We start from the raw sequence: 18,721 nt of genomic DNA on the forward strand, positions 1-18,721 counted from the left end.
TTCACATTTTTTGCTATTTGAGTGCTGCTTCTGGTCTCTATTTTTTGTATATTCATGAGGAGTGCGTCCCTCCTTTTATTAAAGGTAGCACCAGCCGTTTTTGGTATTTACACTGTGCTGCTCCTACTATCTTTTTGAGCTTATACATATATACATATATATATATATATATACACTCACAACTCTTCTGTATATAAAATACACAGCACACAGGGCAGGGTGTATATATATGTATACACACAGTATAAATCTCCTCACACACTATACATCTTCTGAATACACAGCGCACACAACGCAGCATTACAGATCCCGGTCTTTCAGCTGATGTCCTGACATTTCACATGATCACAGAGCCTGGCTCCTCCCCTCATGTGACTGATCACATGACAATGACATCACCAAAGGTCCTTTAGCTCCCTAGGTTCCAGCTTCTACTGTTCCCAGACTGAGGACCTGACAGTTGTTATTTCCTGGCGGTGGGCCCTGCCAGACGAGGAATCATGTCTCGACAGACTAACAGGGGAACCGAGAGCAAGAAGATGGTGAGGAAATGGCTGCTTGTGATCTTCACAGCTACTAATGCTGGTGTGCCAGGCCCAGTGTACTGCTGCTAGAGGTTGTCAATAGTGTGACACTCACAAGTGACGTCTGTGTCAGGTGTATAGGGGACTGTGTCAGGTGTATAGGGGGCTGTGTCAGGTGTATAGGGGGCTGTGTCAGGTGTATAGGGGGCTGTGTCAGGTGTATAGGGGACTGTGTAGCTTCACTATATACACAATCATCTATTACCATCTCGTAGCTAGAGACAGGCGGCTTTGTATTCTACTGTGGAGAAAGCAGTTGTCACAGACTTGTTGGCCAGTGTGCCAGCTATGAGGACCTATATCTACCAGGACCTCTCTGCTTTATGAGTCTAGGGCATTTTTAGTCACACAGCATGTAATATTAGGCTGGGTTCACACGACCTATTTTCAGGCATAAACGAGGCGTATTATGCCTCGATATACGGCTCCAATACGTCGGCAAACATCTGCCCATTCATTTGAATGGGTTTGCCGACGACCTGTCATTTACGCGTCGTCGTTTGACAGCTGTCAAACGACGATGCGTAAAATTACTGCCTCGTCAAAGAAGTGCAGGACACTTCTTTGGACGTAATTTGAGCCGTTCTTCATTGAATTCAATGAAGAACAGCGCTAATGTCAATGACGCCTCGCATAATGCGAGGACGAGCAATTACGTCTGAAATGACGGAGCTGTCTTCTCTTGAAAACCGCTCCCGTAATTTCAGCCGTATCGGACGCTGCCGTGTGCACATACCCATAGAGTGGGGAAATAAATGAATGGCCCAGTTAGAGGGATTTTCCTCTCGCTGTAGGGAGGAGGTAGTATCACTATACTGATTGTCGGGTCCAATGCTGCCCATCGCTGCTAGAAATAAAGCACAATGGCCCCTTTTTTGTTTCTCTTCACAGTGCCACTCCAGATTCAGGCATATGCTGACCCGCTGCTGAGGAAACACATTCTCTGGCATTGATATCACCGGCAGCCCCATAGAAAGTGAATAGAGTGGTGGACGAGCGTGCTCAGTACCACTATTTACATAGGGCATTCTGGGTGATAGGTGATATAAGTGATCATGATGAGAAAACCCTTATAAATGATCACTTATGCCCTATCTGGAGAACCAGCAGATTATAATTTAGCTGCAAATAAAATTTACTGTACCTCCGTGCTCCGCTGATTTCACATGAAGGTTTTCTTTTCTTTTCTGCCTGACTTGTATAAAGTAAAATCATGACCATTCTCCATAGGATACCAATTGCATTTCATCTAGGGATGAATGTAGTGTTGTTTGGTGGCACGACTTTGCCATGTGTGTAAGGTCTTATAGAGGGAGGTGCCCCAGACCCACGTTTATCAAAGTATTTGCTCATTTTTTTTGGCAGATTTTATTCCAAAATAGTGTCTTACCTGCTGTGCAACATATTAACCTTTTATGTCAAAATATTGGGTCATTTTGCACCATGGACCTCGGTTAGTAAAAGTGGAGTGAAGAGTAAGCATTGTTTACTGCTTGGCCAGGGTTTAGACACTGCTGCGGTCACATGACGTTCATCAGTCATGTGCCGCTGCAGCCAATCGCTGGCCTCCGTGGTGATGCTGCCAGGAACAGCACGTGACCGATGAGGACAGCGATTGGCTGCAGCGGCATGTGACTGATGCAGGAGTCTCCGGGACCTCATCGATGGAGTTGGGGGCACTTCACGGATATTGTCTGCTAGTTTAATATGTTATGCCTTTCCGCCAATTTGGGAAAAGTCTTGAACAACCCATTTAATGGCATGATGTATATTGTGATAGCTTTGTCAAAGAACTATGTCAATAAATTAGTCCAGCTTTAACTATTCGCTAAAATGATGCCGATTTTGATACATGTGGGCCCATATGTCCGAAGTGGATAACTCTTAAGTAACCTATGTACAAAGTTGCCAGAAGCAAAAATGACCATACCAGTAAATTTAACGTCATCTGCAGGTGGAAACCTTACTCTGTTTCTTTTTTGCTGTATGGTACATCTTGGCCGTGCTTTACATATCGGTGCGCTGCTTGTGTGCTGAGCATGTCTTGGCTATGTACATTGCACTTACTCCTGGTCACCAGCTTGCTCGCAGTCTCTATTTCTGTCTATTAGACCTATATCGCCTAACCACTTTTTTCCTTTCTTTCCATCTGCCCACTGCCCTCATTGTATAGTATTGGTATTTGCCATTCATTTCACCTACTGCATCTCTGCATCTCATGGTACGTGTCTGCATACTCTTTATCATGCTACTTTTGGCTCATTTATATTTGTTTATTATCTGTCAAATTAATGCGGTTTCCGAAGGCAAACATGTTCCGGTGCACTGGTGTGGCTCTGATGTAGGTAGTTTTTTGTTTGTATAACCATTTTATTGTGTAATTTTGAGATTTTTCTTATATTGACCCATTTTTTATTTAAAGCGGTTGTCTGGGCACAGGGTGGTTTTTCATACTGATGACTCAACCACAGGACCTATCAGTATATGATCGGTGGGGGTCCGACACCCAGACCCCGCATGGATCATCTGCTATCGAATAGGAGCAGAGTTGCAGTACGGCCGCTATGCAGTGTACGGAGCCATCCGCTTTTGGCACTGAACACTGCATGACATCCGGTGCCGGAGGTAGCCGGAACAGCTGATCATGTTGTACCCCCACCAATCATATACTGAGGACTTATCTTGTGGATAGGTCACCAGTATGAAAAACCTTTAACACTGTATGCGTGTCATTGAACACTTTTTTTTTTTTTTTACACCAAAATTAAGATTTTCTTGACAATTTTCGGTGTTTTTGCGCAGTCATAGCAGCCCATTCACTAAAATTGTGGATGGATGTCACAGCTGGACCCCATCTATGAGCGAGAACGGAGATCCGCTCAGGGTGCCTTGACTCATCAATGCATTACATGGCATCCATTCATTAGAATGGCTGCCATGTAATGCGTCATTTACCCTGCAGCGTCTGAGGCAGGAAAAATGAGTGGCCAGGTGCGGTTTCCGCCAAGTACAACAGCTCATCACAGCGCCACCTTTTGGTTTTTAAAAAAAAAAAAGGGTTGTCTTTTGGAGACTTTTTACTGTAGTTTATCATTATTACAAGTCTATTCATTTATCTAAAATAGCTGAAGGAAAGGTCTTGATACATTAGCTTGACTGTCTACAGATTTTCTTGGACGTGAGCGATCATTGAAAATTCAGCAAAACGACCAAACTTGACCACACACACACTATGGCCAAAAGTATGTGGACATCCACACCTATGTGAGCTAGTTGGACATCCCTTTCCAAAACCACGGGCTTTTAATATTGTGTTGAACCCCCTTTTTTGGCTATAACAGCCTCCACTTTTCTGTTAATGTTTTTCACAAGATTTTGGAGTGTCTGTGGGAATTTTAACCCATTCAGCCAACAGAGCATATGTAAGTTCAGACACTGATGTTGGTTGAGAAGGTCTGGTACACAGTCAGTGTTCCACTTTATCCCAAAAGTGTTGGATGGGGCTGAGATCGGGGATCTGTCCTGACCACTTGAGTTCCTCCACACCAAACTCGTCAAACCACGTCTGTATGGATCTTACTTTGTATACAGGGGTAAAGTCACGAGGAAACCGGGAAGTACTTTCCACAAACTTTTTACTATTTTACGGAAGCTTGCATTTGTCTAAATTGTCTTTGTATGCTGTATCATTAACACTACCCCCATCGCCAGTCCATTATCCCTTATCCAACAATTTTTACAGTAGACACTTTGTATTCCGGTAGTGTTTAAGGGTACGTCCACACACAGTGTAGCGAAGCACTCCAGTGTTTTTTTTGTTTGCTTCTTTTCCTATATAGTGCAGCATAGGCTATTATTAAATAATAATCTAGAGGCCCTTGTGTTTACCTGTTTTAGTTGACGTGCCATTTATGGGTTGTCTGCCATTCTGGTTCTTTCTTCCGCTCTAATATTGTTCTCCTAATGCAGCTTATATTTCTTATGATGCTACTGACTTTGCAGAGAAGGCAAAGTATTATCACACTGCACTTACTCTGCACTAAGTCTTCTCTAAGTAAGTGAAAGATCAGTGACATAGAGCTGCTGTCCTAACACTGCAGAGTCTGTGTATCCTTTGTGATGCAGCTCCAGTGTGTCTCCTTTGCTCCCTGCTTGTGATTTTTCTATGTCAGACTTTACACGCAGTGTACAGGGGAGAGCAGTGAGAAGCTGCATCTCATAGGAATACACTGGACTCTCAGAACTCACAGATCGTGTAGACTGTTATTGTGTGTCAGGGGAGGTGTATCACTCTGCAGCTAATCACTGTATGGACTTGCCTATTTAATCACTGCAGTCCTGCTCCCTTAGGCACTAATGCACACGACTGTGCCCGTAATCACGGTCCGTGATTACAGACACGGCCAGGGAAGACTGTGCAGTCGGCCGCATTTGCGGAACATGCTCCTGTTATAAACGGTCCATAAAATTAGAAAAATAGGACGTGTCCTATTTTTTACAGAAGCTTTCTCCGGCCAGCACACCTTCCCGTAAATATACTAGAAGGTGTCCGTCGGCCATGAAATTAATGGGTCTGTAATTACGGATGAAATCTACGGTTGTGTGCATGGGGCCTTGGATAGAACAGAAATTATCTCTTCAGCAGCACTGTATGCATGGAGGACATACAAAGGAATAAGAAGGGTGGAGTTGGGTGGGGAGAGGAGGTTGCCAGGAGCGATTTGATAGATGCTGGTGTAATGCTGTAGTTCACAGGAGGTCCTCCACGCAGGGTAGGCTGACTTCATGTCTACTCATGAGAGCTTGGTCTACATTGTTGGTCGGACCAAGGGGGATTTACACTCAGCGATTATTGGGTAGACGAGCGTTAATATAATGCTCATTGTCGATAATTGCCCTGTGTAAACAGGCCAGCGATCACCAGATGAATGAGCTCGTTCATCTTCTGATTGTATCGTTTTAAAAAAGTAAAATATCGTTGTCGGCAGCATATCACCCTCTGTAAACAGGGAGACGCGCTGCCGACATGATGATAATTTATGGGGACCAGCGATCGGAGTAACGACCGCTTGTCCCCATCCATAGCTCAGTGTGACAGGAGCAAATGAGTGTCGATCAAAGATTTCGTGTTGGGTCCTTTAGATTACATGACACAGCTGCCCATAATGAAGGGGTTCAAAATGTATAGATGCAACTGAGCTGGGAAAAAACAAATAACACTGCTAGAATATTGCAGACAATAGTGGGAGCACCCGGCACCTACATTACAACTACTTAATCAGCAGACATGGCTGCTCCTCATTCCCTCATTATCTGTGCTGCTGATGACTTATCCTGCCGTTGTGGGCTCTGAGCTCCCTTAGGTGCTACTTTTTAATAATTCAGTACACAGGGAGGCTGCCTGTGTCTATCAAAAATAATCGCCCACAACTGGCCCACCTTGGAGCAGACCATAAAGCACGTTATCTGGTCACTAACCAAATGCTAATGGCACTTCCTCAGGGTATGTTCACACGATTAACAAAATACATCTGATAATACGGAGCTGTTTTCAAGGGAAAACCGCTCCTGATTTTCAGATGTTTTTTGAGCAACTCTGGTTTTTTGCGGCGTTTTCACAGCCGTTTTTGGAGTTGTTTTTAATGGTCTATGAGAAAACGGCTCCAAAAACGTCCCAAGAAGTGTCCTGCACTTCATTTGACGAGCCGTCATTTTACGCGCCGTATTTTGACAGCGACGCGTAAAATGACAGCTCGTCTGCACAGAACATCGTAAGAGCCATTGCAAGCAATAGGCAGATGTTTGCAGACGTATTGGAGCCGTCTTTTCAGGCATAATTCGAGGCGTAATACGCCTACATTACGTCTGAAAAGAGGTCGTGTGCACATACCCTAATTCTCCTCTGTTCCCTCAACTATCAGGGCATAACAGCAAGTTAACCTACAACAGGTATATCGCGGGTACCCAGATAGACTGATAGCCTCACTGTGTGTTCCTCTATCAACTGGAATGCTGTACGGAAGAAATAATGCAGGGGCTGTGCTAGTATTACAAACAGTCACTATTGCAGCCTGCTTAAGGCAGGTAATCGGCTGCTTGTCCACTCGCTTGCCTGCGAGTAAAAAGCTTTTTCATTGACACGAGCTTTCAAGGATTGTGCCGTGGCTCTGCTCTCCCTCATCAGCTTAGCATTCAGTCGCATTCATTCATGCGTAGAAATATGCATGAGGCTGATTTGAAAGCGTGAAAATGCCTTTACAGGCGTTCTAGATTCCTGTAGAGGCGTTATGACACCTGCTGCAGCAAATTTTTATGATGCCGAAACAGAAGGCAAATAAGCCATATTGGGAAATACAAGGCAAAAAATACAACTTAGGGGGGTCTAGTCAGATGTTAAGGTGCGGGTACAGCCGCATCAGAACACCGCGGACATTTACCGATGCTTCGTTCATTCAAAAGAACAAATAGGTCAACGGCAATCCAGCACAAATAAAAGAGGAATAGTGTTCTAAATGGCCTATGAAGCGAGTGGTTATAGGCTAACCAATGTTTTTATTATGAAGGAACCCCATAAAAAATTTGCCTCCTGGCCAACCCATACAACGACCTCATTCCTATTCTTTTTAGACACTATTGCTGTCTACTGGTTATGTAACAAGAACCTCCTCCCCATAGTAATATGTATCCCTGGCGACACCTCGCCACTACCCCCACTAGCACCCCTTACATTGTGTATATTTAGATAGATATTTTCACACGATATCTTGACATTCTGCAATCCGTCCATTCTGCTGTAAATGCTTCGGTCAGTCCACAGTCTGCCATAAATGCAGCGATTGGTCAGTTTGCAGTCTGCTGTTTAAATACTGCAATCAGTCAGCCAGTCCACAGACTAGTACAAAGTCAAAAGTGTGCTGTTAAGGGGGTTCCCAAGGACTTTGATGGTTTATCCTTAGCATAGGCTATCAACGTTTGATCTACCTATCATGTGAACAGGACGAACTGCAGTACCAGACTCCGCCACACCTATGGACGAGTCACTGTCCCTGTATAAACATTTAAGGGGATACAATGACATCATTTATAATTTAAAAAAGACACGTGTCTCTCAAGTCCAAGCTATAATCCTACCATGTTGATCCAGAGGAAGGCGAAAACCCTCATTAGGTTGATGCCCATTTCCTCATTAGGGGAAAAATTCCTCCCTGACTCCAAATATGGAAATCAGAATAAATCCCTGGATCAACGTCCCATCTCCAGAATCTACTACTCATAACTTGTAACATTTATATTTTTCAAGCTAGGTGCCCAGGCCCTTCCTGGACTTGTTCATTTAATCAACCACCACAACATCCTGTGACATTGAGTTGCGTAGTCTTACTGCTATTACAGTAAAGAATCCCAGTCTATGATGATGGTGAAACCTTTTTTCATCGTAGAGGATGCCCGCTTGTCATGGTTACAGACCTGGGTGTAAAAAGATAATTAGATAGTTCTCTGTACTGACCAGTTATATATTTGTACATTGTAATTAGATTGCCTCTAAGCCGTCTTTTTTGGTCTTCTGAATAACCCCAAGTTTGATAACCTTTCTTGGTACTCCATCCACCCATTCCCTTGATTACCTTGGTCTCCCTCCTTTGCACCACCAAGCGGTCTTTCTTGAAAGCAGATGGGCAAAATTGTACACAATGAGGGGAATTGATCAACCTTTCTACGCCAGTTTTCTGATGTCAAAGGCACAAAAGGGCCAAAAAGTCACAATTTGTGTTGAAAATTTCAACTTTTGGGCATTCTACATCTCCATCGCCACTCTTGTTTATAAGAAACAAAACAAAAACAGTGGTTTCCAAAAAGAGAGCAGGGCAACAGTGGCCCGACAGATTTATTATAATTTTACGCCAGAAAACTAGCGGAAATCCGATTTCACTGTGTGGGCACGTAGCAAGGTCTGTACCTTGCCCCCCTGATCAGACGCTTTCATATCAGACAATTTAAAAAAAGTAAAAGTATGCTCACCTTAATGCTCCTTTTCACTTCTCCATTCCGGGTTCCCTTAGGCTCTCTCCGCATGCCACAACTCATGCAGTATAGTGACGACCGGCGTCAGGACATTGTATGTGATGCAGTGCTCGGGATGTTCGGTGCTGCGTCGCGTTTAAGAACCTGATGCTGCTTGGCAACGCATTATCTGCAGCATGCTGAGGGACCTGAGGGGACCCGAAGGCGAGAAGCAAAGTGGTGAGATAAGCCATTTATTTCTGTTTATATAGCACCATCATATTCCGCAGCGCTGTCCTCATTGAGGCTCACAACCTAAATTCCCTATCGGTATGTTTTTGGGGTGTGGAGGAAACCCACGCAAACACGGGGAGAACATACAAACTCCATGCATATGTTGTCCTTGGTTGGACTTGAACCCAGGACTCCAGCACTGCAAGGCAACAGTGCTAGCCACCGTGCTGCCCAAAGTATCCTATTATTTAATTTGCCTTGGCAGCAGCTGCATGGCACTGGTTGCTAAAGTTAAGTTTAAAGTCCGTCAATATCCCAAAGAGTTTTTCAGTGGCAGTCTTACCCAACTACTAATTGTAAAATCTGTTTCCTGGACCCAAGCGGGTAACCTTAGATTTATCCACATTGCACTCATTTGTCATTTCTCTGCCCAAACCTCCAGTTTCCCCAAATCATTCTATGCTCGCTGGAGCGCCAAGACCCCTTTATTGTGCTGGTCTATCCTAAGAATTGGTCATCAATGTTTAAAGTGTAGCTAAACGCTCTACAAACTTCTGACATGTCATAGTGACATTTCAAAAATTTGAATTGGTGGGGGTCCGAGCACGGAGACCCTCACCTATCGCTAGAATGAAGCAGCTGAAGCACTCGTGTGAACGCTCAGCTGCTTCATGTCTGTTCGGGTTTTTCCGGAAAGCCAATGTATCGGAGTACGGGCTCATAGACTTTATATAGAGTCTGTACACCGATACATTTATTTCCTGAAAAACCCGAATCGGTGTACGGACTCGATACAAAGTCTATGAGCCCGTACTCCAATACATTGGCTTTCCGGAAAAAGCCGAACAGACCTGAAGCAGCTGAGCGTTCACACGAGTGCTTCAGCTGCTTCATTCTAGCGATAGGTGAGGGTCTCTGTGCTCGGACCCCCACCAATTCAAATTTTTGAAATGTCACTATGACATGTCAGAAGTTTGTAGAGCGTTTAGTTACACTTTAACCCCTTCCTGCTCAGCTCCGTACTATTATGTCGTGCTGAACGCATCATTCGCGCTCAGTTCAGTAATAGTACTGACCTGAGTCAACACGGCGCCATCTTTCCCCGGCGAGTGTTTGAGCTGTGATACCTGCTGTTTCCGACAGCAGGCTATCACAGCTCAGTGTGAAGGGACCGATCGCGGAGGTCCCCGCCGATTAACCCCTTAGAACCTGCGTTCAAAAGCGATCTTGGGGGGGGGGGTTAAGCCAAAATCGACGGCCCGCTACATGATATAGGGCGGCGATGGCTACTATGGCAACCAGAGTCCTAACAATGGACTCTTGCTACGCCTTCGATGGAAGCCTAGTGGGTCCTGACAAAGTCTGGACCCACTATGCTTGCTGTCAGTGAGTAGCTGACCGCTCTATTACACTGCACTACGCATGTAGTGCAGTGTATTAGAATTGCGATCAGGGCCTCCTGCCCTCAAGTTCTCTAGTGGAACAAAGTAATAAAGTAAAAAAAACTTGTGTAAAAATAGGAAAATAAAATTTTTAAAAGTAAAAATCCCCCTTTTTCCCTTATCAGTCCTTTATTATTAATATAAATAAACAAATGAACTATACATAATTTGTATCACCGCGTCCGTAACGGAATGAACTACACAATTATTTCGTTATTTATCCCGCGCGGTGAATGCCATAAAAGAAAATATAATAAACCATACCAGAATCACAATTGTTTGGTCACTTCACTTCCCAAAAAAGGGAATAAAAAGAGATCAAAAAGTTGCATGTACCTAAAAATGGTCCTGATCGAAACTACAGTTCGTTACGCAAAAAAACAAGTCCTCGCACGGCTTTCTTGATGAAAAAAGTTCTGGCTCTTAGAATAAGGCAACACAAAAAGTTAATGATTTTTTACAAAAAGTATTTTATTGTCCAAACGCCATAAGACATAAAAAAAACTATAAACATCTGGTATCGCCGTAATCGTATCGCCCCACAGAATAAAGTGAATGTCATTTATAGCGCACGGTGAACGCTGTAAAAAAAATAGAATAAAAAAACTATAGTAGAATTGCGGTTTTTTAGTCACCACGCCACTTAAAAATAGAATAAAAACGGATCAAAAAGTCACATGCACCCCATGAAAACTGCAATGAATTCCTCAAGGGGTCTAGTTTCCAAAATAGGGTCACTTTTGGGGAGTTTCTACTGTTTTGGCACCACAAGACCTCTTCAAACCGGACATGGTGCCTAATAAATTAAATTAATTCTAAATTCCTGTGAAACACCTAAAGGGTTAATAAGCTTTCTATTTATGCTGTTGTGCATACAATGAGGGGTCTAGTTTCTAGTTTGATAGGGGTTTATAATATATGGGCCCCTCAAAGCAACTTCAGAACTGAACTGGAACCTAAAAAAAAATAAAAATGAAGCAATACTTTGCTTCTTACATTATACTGATAATGAGCCGTGCCCACCCCGAGATGACCCCAGTTTTGACCGTTTGTATAAACGGAGACCCCTATTAGACCGTTTCAGTGCCCGGTTTTCCCGAGCATACACCCCCCGAGAAGTGTATTTCTATTGACGAGTCCTTGGTACATTTTAAAGGGAGGCTTCAATTCCGCCAGTACCTGCCGGGTAAGAGGGCAAGGTATGGCGTGAAGATGTATAAGCTGTGTGAGAGCACATCATACAGATGGCATTGTACAATGCGTACGTGCTAGGGCGATGTGTAGGCCAGAGGGGAACTTTCCTGGAATTTCAAGAGGTGGTTATCAAGAACCTAATCTTTAGAGACCAAGAAGGGGGGGCACCCAGTACTTCTGGAAGCGGGGCCACACGCATCGTACCAGGGCAACACTTTCCAGGAGAAGTTCCCCAAACTGGCAAGAAGGGAAAGAGGTGCAAAGTCTGCTATAAGAGGGGGATAAGGGAGGACACAATATATCAATGTGACAAGTGTCCCGAAAAACCAGGGCTCTGTATGAAAGTGTTTTAAAATGAATCATACAGCCCTTGATTTTTAATCTACCCCAGTTTTACTTACCCTGATGTACTCCGCACAGTTTATCCCCCTCATCTTTCCCCTCTGAGCCCTGCTGTGTGCCCAGGCAGCTGTTAACAGCCACATTGAGGGTATTGCCATACACGGGAGAACCCACATTACAGTTTATGGGGTGTATGTCTCCAGTCAAAATGCTCACTACACCTCTAGATGAGTGCCTTAAGGGTGTCGTTTTAAAACGGGGTCACTTCTTGGGGGTTTCAACTGTACTGGTACCTCAGGTGCTTCTGCATACATGACTTCGCACCAGAAAAGCTCCAGTAGGCCAAATGGTGGTCCTTTCCTTCTGAGCCCTCCCATGGGCCCAAACGGCAGTTTATCACCACAAATGGGGTATTGCTGCACTCAGGACAAATTGGGCAACAAAATGAGGCATTTTGTTACCTGTGGAAATATGACTTTTTTTTTATCAAAAATGACATCTTATTGGAAAAAAATTCATTTATTTAATTTCACAGCCCACTTCAAATAGGTGCTGTGAAAAAACTGGGGTCAAAATGGTAACCACAACCATAAATGAATTCCTTGAGTGGTGCAGTTTCCAAAATGGGGTCTCTTTTGGGGGATTCCTACTGTTTTGGCACCTCAACACCTCTTCAAACCTGGCATGCTGCCTAAAATATATTCTAATAAAAAAGAGGCCCCAAAATGCACTAGGTGCTTCTTTGCTTCTGGGGCTTGTGTTTTAGTCCACGAGCGCACTAGAGTCACATGTGGGACATTTCTAAAAACTGCAGAATCTGGACAATACATATTTAGTCGTGTTTCTCTGGTAAAACCTTCTGTGTTACAGAAAAAAAATAGAATAGAATTGAAATTTAGCAAGAAAAATGAAATTTGCACATTTCACCTTCACTTTGCTTTAATTCCTGTGAAATTCCTAAAGGGTTAAAAAAAACTTTCTAAATGCTGTTTTGAATACTTTGAGAGGTCTAGTTTTTAAAATGGGGTGTTTTATTGGGGTTTCTAATACATAGCCACTTCAGAACTCAACAGAAAAGGCTTTTGAAATTTTCTTAAAAATATGAGAAATTGCTGTTTATGTTCTAAGTCTTGTAACGTCCAAGAAAAACAAAAGAATGTTCAAAAAACGATGCCAATCTAAAGTAGACATATGTGAAATGTGAACTAGTAACTATTTTGGGTGGTATAACCATCCGTTTTACAAGCAGATGCATTTAATTTCCAAAAATTTTTACCACTAACATAAAGCCCAATGTCTCACGAGAAAAAACAATCTAAGAATCGCTTGGATAGGTTTAACCCGTTAGTGACCGGCCCATAGTATTTCTACGCCGGTCACTAACGGGTCTTATTCCGATGCAATAGACTTTTTACGTCGCTGCATCGGAATAAGTAAACAGAGCAGGGAGCTGTCAAATCAGAGGCAGCTGAGGGCGTCCCTGCTCTGCCGTGTGAGATCGATATTCGTATCGATCTCACTCGTTTAACCCTTCAGATGCGGTGCTCAATAGCGTGCACCGCATCTGAGTGGTTTTGGAGAGAGGGAGGGAGCTCCCTCTCTCTCCCACCAACACTCGGCGATAAGATCGCCGAGTGTCTGTGTCTCCGATGGCAGCCGGGGGCCTAATAAAGGCCCCCAGGTCTGCCTGTAATGAATGCCTGCTAGATCATGCCTCTGGCATGACCTAGCAGATGCCTGTCCGTTTTACACAGACAGGCAGTAATACACTGCAATATAAATGCGATCGGATAATCACATAGTGAAGTCCCCTAGTGGCACTACTAAAAAAAATTGAATAAAAAGTTTCATATAATGTGAGAGAAAAAAAAATGAAAAACCCACTTTTCTACCTTACAAACTGCTTTATTATTAACAAACAAAATAAAGTAAAAAAGTTACACATATTTAGTATCGCCGCGTCCGTAACGACCCCGACTATAAACTTATTACATCATTTAACCCGCACGGTGAACGTCGAAAAAAATAAAAAAAACATGCAAAAATTGCTGTTTTCTTTGAATCCAGCCTTAATATGTGATAAAACGTGATCAAAAAGTCGCATCTACTCCAAAATGGTACCGATAAAAACTACAAGTCTTCCCGCAAAAAAAAAGCCCTCATACAACCGCATCGGCGAAAAAATAAAAACATTACGGCTCTTCAAATATGGAGACACAAAAACAAATAATTGTGAAAAAAAAGTGTTTTCACTGTGTAAAAGTAGTAAAACATACAAAAACGATACAAATTTGGTATCGTTGCAATCGCAACAACTCGCTGAATAAAGTTAGTGTTATTTATACCACACGGTAAACGGCGTAAATTTAGGACGCAAAAAAGTGTGGCGAAATTGCTGTTTTTTTTTCTATTCCCCCCCCCCAAAAAAAAAAGTTAATAAAAGTTATTCAATAAATTCTATGTACCCCAAAATGGTGCTATTAAAAATTACAACTTGTCCCGTAAAAAACAAGACCTTATACAGCTATGTCGACGCAAAAATAAAAAGTTTATAGCTCTTTGAATGTGACGATGGAAAAACGTAAAAAAAAATGGCTTGGTCATTAAGGGGTTAAGCATTCCGAAGTTATTACCACATAAAGTGAAAAATGTCCGATTTGAAAAATGGGCTCTGAGCCTTAAGGCCCAAACTAGGCTGCGTCCTAAGGGGTTAAAGTATCAAATAGTTATTTTTTGACAACCCTGACCATTTAATTGCTTAAATACCCTTACAATTTGCATGGCTGTATATCTTCTTTAACATCTGATCATCCTGAAGTCAGTTCGGTCTTTATTTGGCTGTTGATACCACTGCTTCAGTATACCCTTGGCTGTGTACCCACACTTTGTTTTTTGCATGTATACTGCCTTTCCTAATGTATTGCAACCTTCTTATATTGTATGTGCATGTCATAGAGCTAAAATGACCAGCTCGATCTGCTGAATTAAATGTTGGTTTTATCCCCACTAGAACTCTGAGCTTTTCAATTTGACCTATGGCTCCCTCGTTGCACAGCTGTGCAAAGACTATGAAAATGACGAAGATGTTAATAAACAGCTAGAGAAAATGTAAGTAACTTTGGTAAGTCCTTATAGTATTGAAATCTGCAATTAAAGACTTGACTTGCTTTCTGCAAATGTAGTCCAGGAACGTTCTAGAGATTCTTTATGTTTGTCTCTTCTGGACACATGACTAAAGTAAAACATGAAAACCAGGAGAAATGTTTTAACTGATAAAATTGAACAACTAAGGCTTATACTAGTGGTCGGCCTATACTAGTTCTATACTATAAAGTTCTGAAATAAATACCAATGTGCCTATAGATGGCTAGAATTCAGATGTATGCCAAGAGTGTCCTTTATAGTGTTCCTTGTAGTGAAGCTAAGGCCCCAATATTGTAATAAATTGACGTCATTGTACTGCATTTACCCTACACTGTTTAACTGCCCAGTCAGTGCTGACCGTGTAAGACTATAGGGACACAGCCTATTGACAATGGGACTGTTAGCAGTTTATTCATACATTTCCAGGGGTAATAACAGAGGAACAGTAAAATGCTGTGTTCTAAGAAAAGGTTCTCCCGCACATTGTTTCATAATGAATACAAGTATTTACTTAAAGAGATTCTGTCACCACGTTATAAGTGCCCTATCTCCTACGTAATCTGATCGGCGCTGTAATGTAGATAACAGTGGTTTTTATTTTGAAAAACGATAATTTTTGAGCAAGTTGTGAGCAATTTTAGATTTATGCTAATTAGTTTCTTAATAGACAACTGGGTGTGTTTTACATTTTTACCAACTGGGCGTTGTGGAGAGAAGTGTATGGTCACGGATTGGTCAGCGTCATACACTTCTCATTGTTCCAGCCCATTGTTACAGCGTGATTATGCAGTGAAAGAAGCTGGGCTGGAACAATGAGAAGTGTATTACGCTGATTGGTCACGGATTAGTCAGCGTCATACACTCCTCAGTACAACACCCAGTTGGTAAAAAGTTAAAAAACACCCAGTTGTCTATTAAGAAACTCATTAGCATAAATCTAAAATTGTTCATAACTTGCTCAAGAATGATCGTTTTTCAAAATAAAAACCACTGCTGTTATCTACATTACAGCACCAATCACATCATGTAGGAGATAGGGCGCTTATCTGGTGACAGAGCCTCTTTAAACAGACCTATCAGGAGAGCCAACTGGTCCTCTTTAGAGACTACTTGAGGAAGAAGCATGATTATGGGGGTTGTCCAGTCCCTAAAAATTGATAGCCTATCCTCAGGATAGGCCATCAATATCTGATCAGTCGGAGTCCGACTCCCGGTATCCCCACCGATCAGCTGATTTTGAAGGGGCCACAGCCACATATGAGCGTTGCTTCCCCTTCATTACTTTTCTGCTCGTATTGTGAATTGCGGACACGCTTGTAGCGGCGTTTCCCAGTATTACAGCCTTCTCCCATTTATTTCAACGGGAGAAGGATGTAGTACACTTACAAGTGTGTTGGTGATTCACAGTAGGAGCAGTGACAGGAAGGAAGGAGTAGCAGCAGCGCTCGTACATGGCTGTGGCCCCTTCAAAATCAGCTGATCGATGGGGGTCCCGAGAGTCGGACACCGGCCGGTCAGCTATTGATAGCCTATCCTGAGGATTGGCCATGAATTTTTAGGGACTGGACAAAAGCACTCGAGAAAATGTTTTTAGATCTTCAAAGTACTTTACATTGCTCTAGCCAATGCTTGAGGATCTGCGGCTATTAGGCTTGGACATGGCAGATGTCGGGGAAGAGAAGGATTGGGCGGTTGGATTTCAACAGGCCCAATCCTTTTGTTCTCAGGTGAGATAAGCGACTGCCGGAGGTATCCTGCAGCTGTTTAGTCTCCATTTAAAATACATGCACGCTCGGCAAAGTGTGCATGTGTATGGAGGGATCTGGAGGAATGGCCAGCCTAGCCCCTGTATTTGTTTTAGTGATGTTCTGCCCCTGATTGATAATTAGAATGGAGGAGTTTCATCAAAACTAGTACATAGGAAAAAATTTAGCTTTTTTTTTATTTTTATTCAGTGCTAAAATGTTACGCAGCACTGAATCAGATGGATTTTGGTGCAAATTTCCCTGTGGCGAGTGTCTTAAAAAACAAACCCTAAACACTATACTCTCCTCCCATGGCAAACCTATCGGTTTCTGTAGTCATTATGCGGCACGTCATCACTGGAGACCGGGTGTACAGAGACCAATAGAAGTGTTGCCAGGGGAGGGGAGTATAGTGTATTTTTTTATTTTAACATTAACTTAATCTTCTTTGACGCTCTCTGTATTTCTCTTCAGGTAATCCACGGTAAAATCTGCAACAATTGAGATTTGTTACGGGTTTTGCCTTCCCTGATTGAACTGCTTTAGAAATTGATATGCTGTGGATTTAAAAATCCGCGCCTCAAGTCAATTTCCTCTTTTTGCAGCGTGTGGATGAAATTTGTAGTTATTTCCTCCACTTTGCTTAGACTGTATTCCGCTGCGGATTAACCGCCTGCAAATACGGAGCAATTCGGCAAATGTGAAGAAGCCCTTAAAGTATAATGACTACAGGAAATGGCATGAATGTTTGATTATAGGTCTGACGCTGATACTCCTATAATTGTCAGAACGGGGGTCCATTGAAACGGCCACGCATGTGCATGGCAATCCACATTGAAGTTACTGAGGATTAATGGAAAGGGTATGTGCACACGATAACTGCAATTACGTCTGAAAATACGGAGCTGACTTCAGAGAAAATAGCCTCTGACTTTCAGGCGTTTTTGAAGCTGAAAATGAAATTTGGAGCTTCTTTTCAGGCAGTTTTTGAGGCGTTTTTGGAGCGGTTTTCCATAGAGTCAATGAAAAATGGCTCCAATTACGTCCCAAGAAGTGTCCTGCACTTCTTTGACGAGGCTGTATTTTTACGTGCCGTCTTTTGACAGCGACGCGTAAAATGACAACTCGTCTGCACAGAACATCGTAAAGCCCATTGAAAGTAAGGGGCAGATGTTTGCCGACGTATTGGAGACGTTTTTTCAGACGTAATTCGAGGCGTAAAACGCCTCCATTACGTCTGAAAATAGGTAGTGTGAAGCCAGCCTAACACTTGCTCCTCTGTTTTTACACTACCCATTCATGTATGTGAAAAGTGTCAATGAACCTCCGGTATGACCGTTGGCTGTCCCAGCAGACTCCCACCGATCAGACATTAAAAAGTCTGGTAGGTAAACCCCTTTTAATTCCTCATAAAAGACATTATGCAGTTTTGTTGCGGCTTTAATAGCGATTTTCCAAAAATCGCTATAAAATAACTAACTTTGCAGCGGTTATAAGAAAATCGTGGAACATCCAGAATAACGTGATGGGTAGACAGCGGGGTTGCTGCTACTTACTCCCTCGACCTGGGTTAAGAACCAATGTCATAGAGGACCTGACAAAAGATGGCTATCCTGTGATAATACCTGTTAAGAGGGTAATCGGCAAAAAAAAAAACACTAAACTAACTATAGCAGAAATTTTTGTTCTTTTTTTGATGCCATGAAAAATACAATTTGGTCTGCAAAAAAGTAAACAAAAATGTGTAAAATGGTTGTAGAAGTGAGGCAATAAATATGTCCACCCTTTAATATCTTTATATATTTTTTTGCCCCATCTAAATTGGTTGAAAATGCTTAGGTGGTTAATATCTTAATATATCTTTATAATCGTTGGAGCTGCGTTTTTTTTTTCTCCGATACAAAGCACCTACCGGCATCCACCACTAAAGGCAGCGTACTATTAGGCCTCATGCCCACTTCAGTTATTTTCTTCAGGGTGCTATCCGTTTTTTAATTTCTATGGGGCCATGCACACTTCCGTTGTTTTGACGGTA

At 42.6% G+C, this 18,721-nt stretch overlaps 1 protein-coding gene across 1 annotated transcript in view; it reads left to right on the forward strand.

The window, feature by feature from the left end:
- The first annotated feature begins 377 nt into the window (after nt 1-377).
- Nucleotides 378-18,721, forward strand: part of TRAPPC3 (trafficking protein particle complex subunit 3) — a 51,789-nt gene continuing 33,445 nt past the window's right edge. Inside the window, exons 1-2 of the mRNA XM_075850539.1 lie at nt 378-542; nt 14,808-14,905. Coding sequence (XP_075706654.1) covers nt 501-542; nt 14,808-14,905 — 140 coding nt within the window. The 5' untranslated portion in view covers nt 378-500. The remainder of the gene's footprint in view (nt 543-14,807; nt 14,906-18,721) is intronic.

Source organism: Rhinoderma darwinii, chromosome 2, assembly GCF_050947455.1.
Source record: "Rhinoderma darwinii isolate aRhiDar2 chromosome 2, aRhiDar2.hap1, whole genome shotgun sequence".
Lineage (NCBI taxonomy): Eukaryota > Metazoa > Chordata > Amphibia > Anura > Rhinodermatidae > Rhinoderma > Rhinoderma darwinii.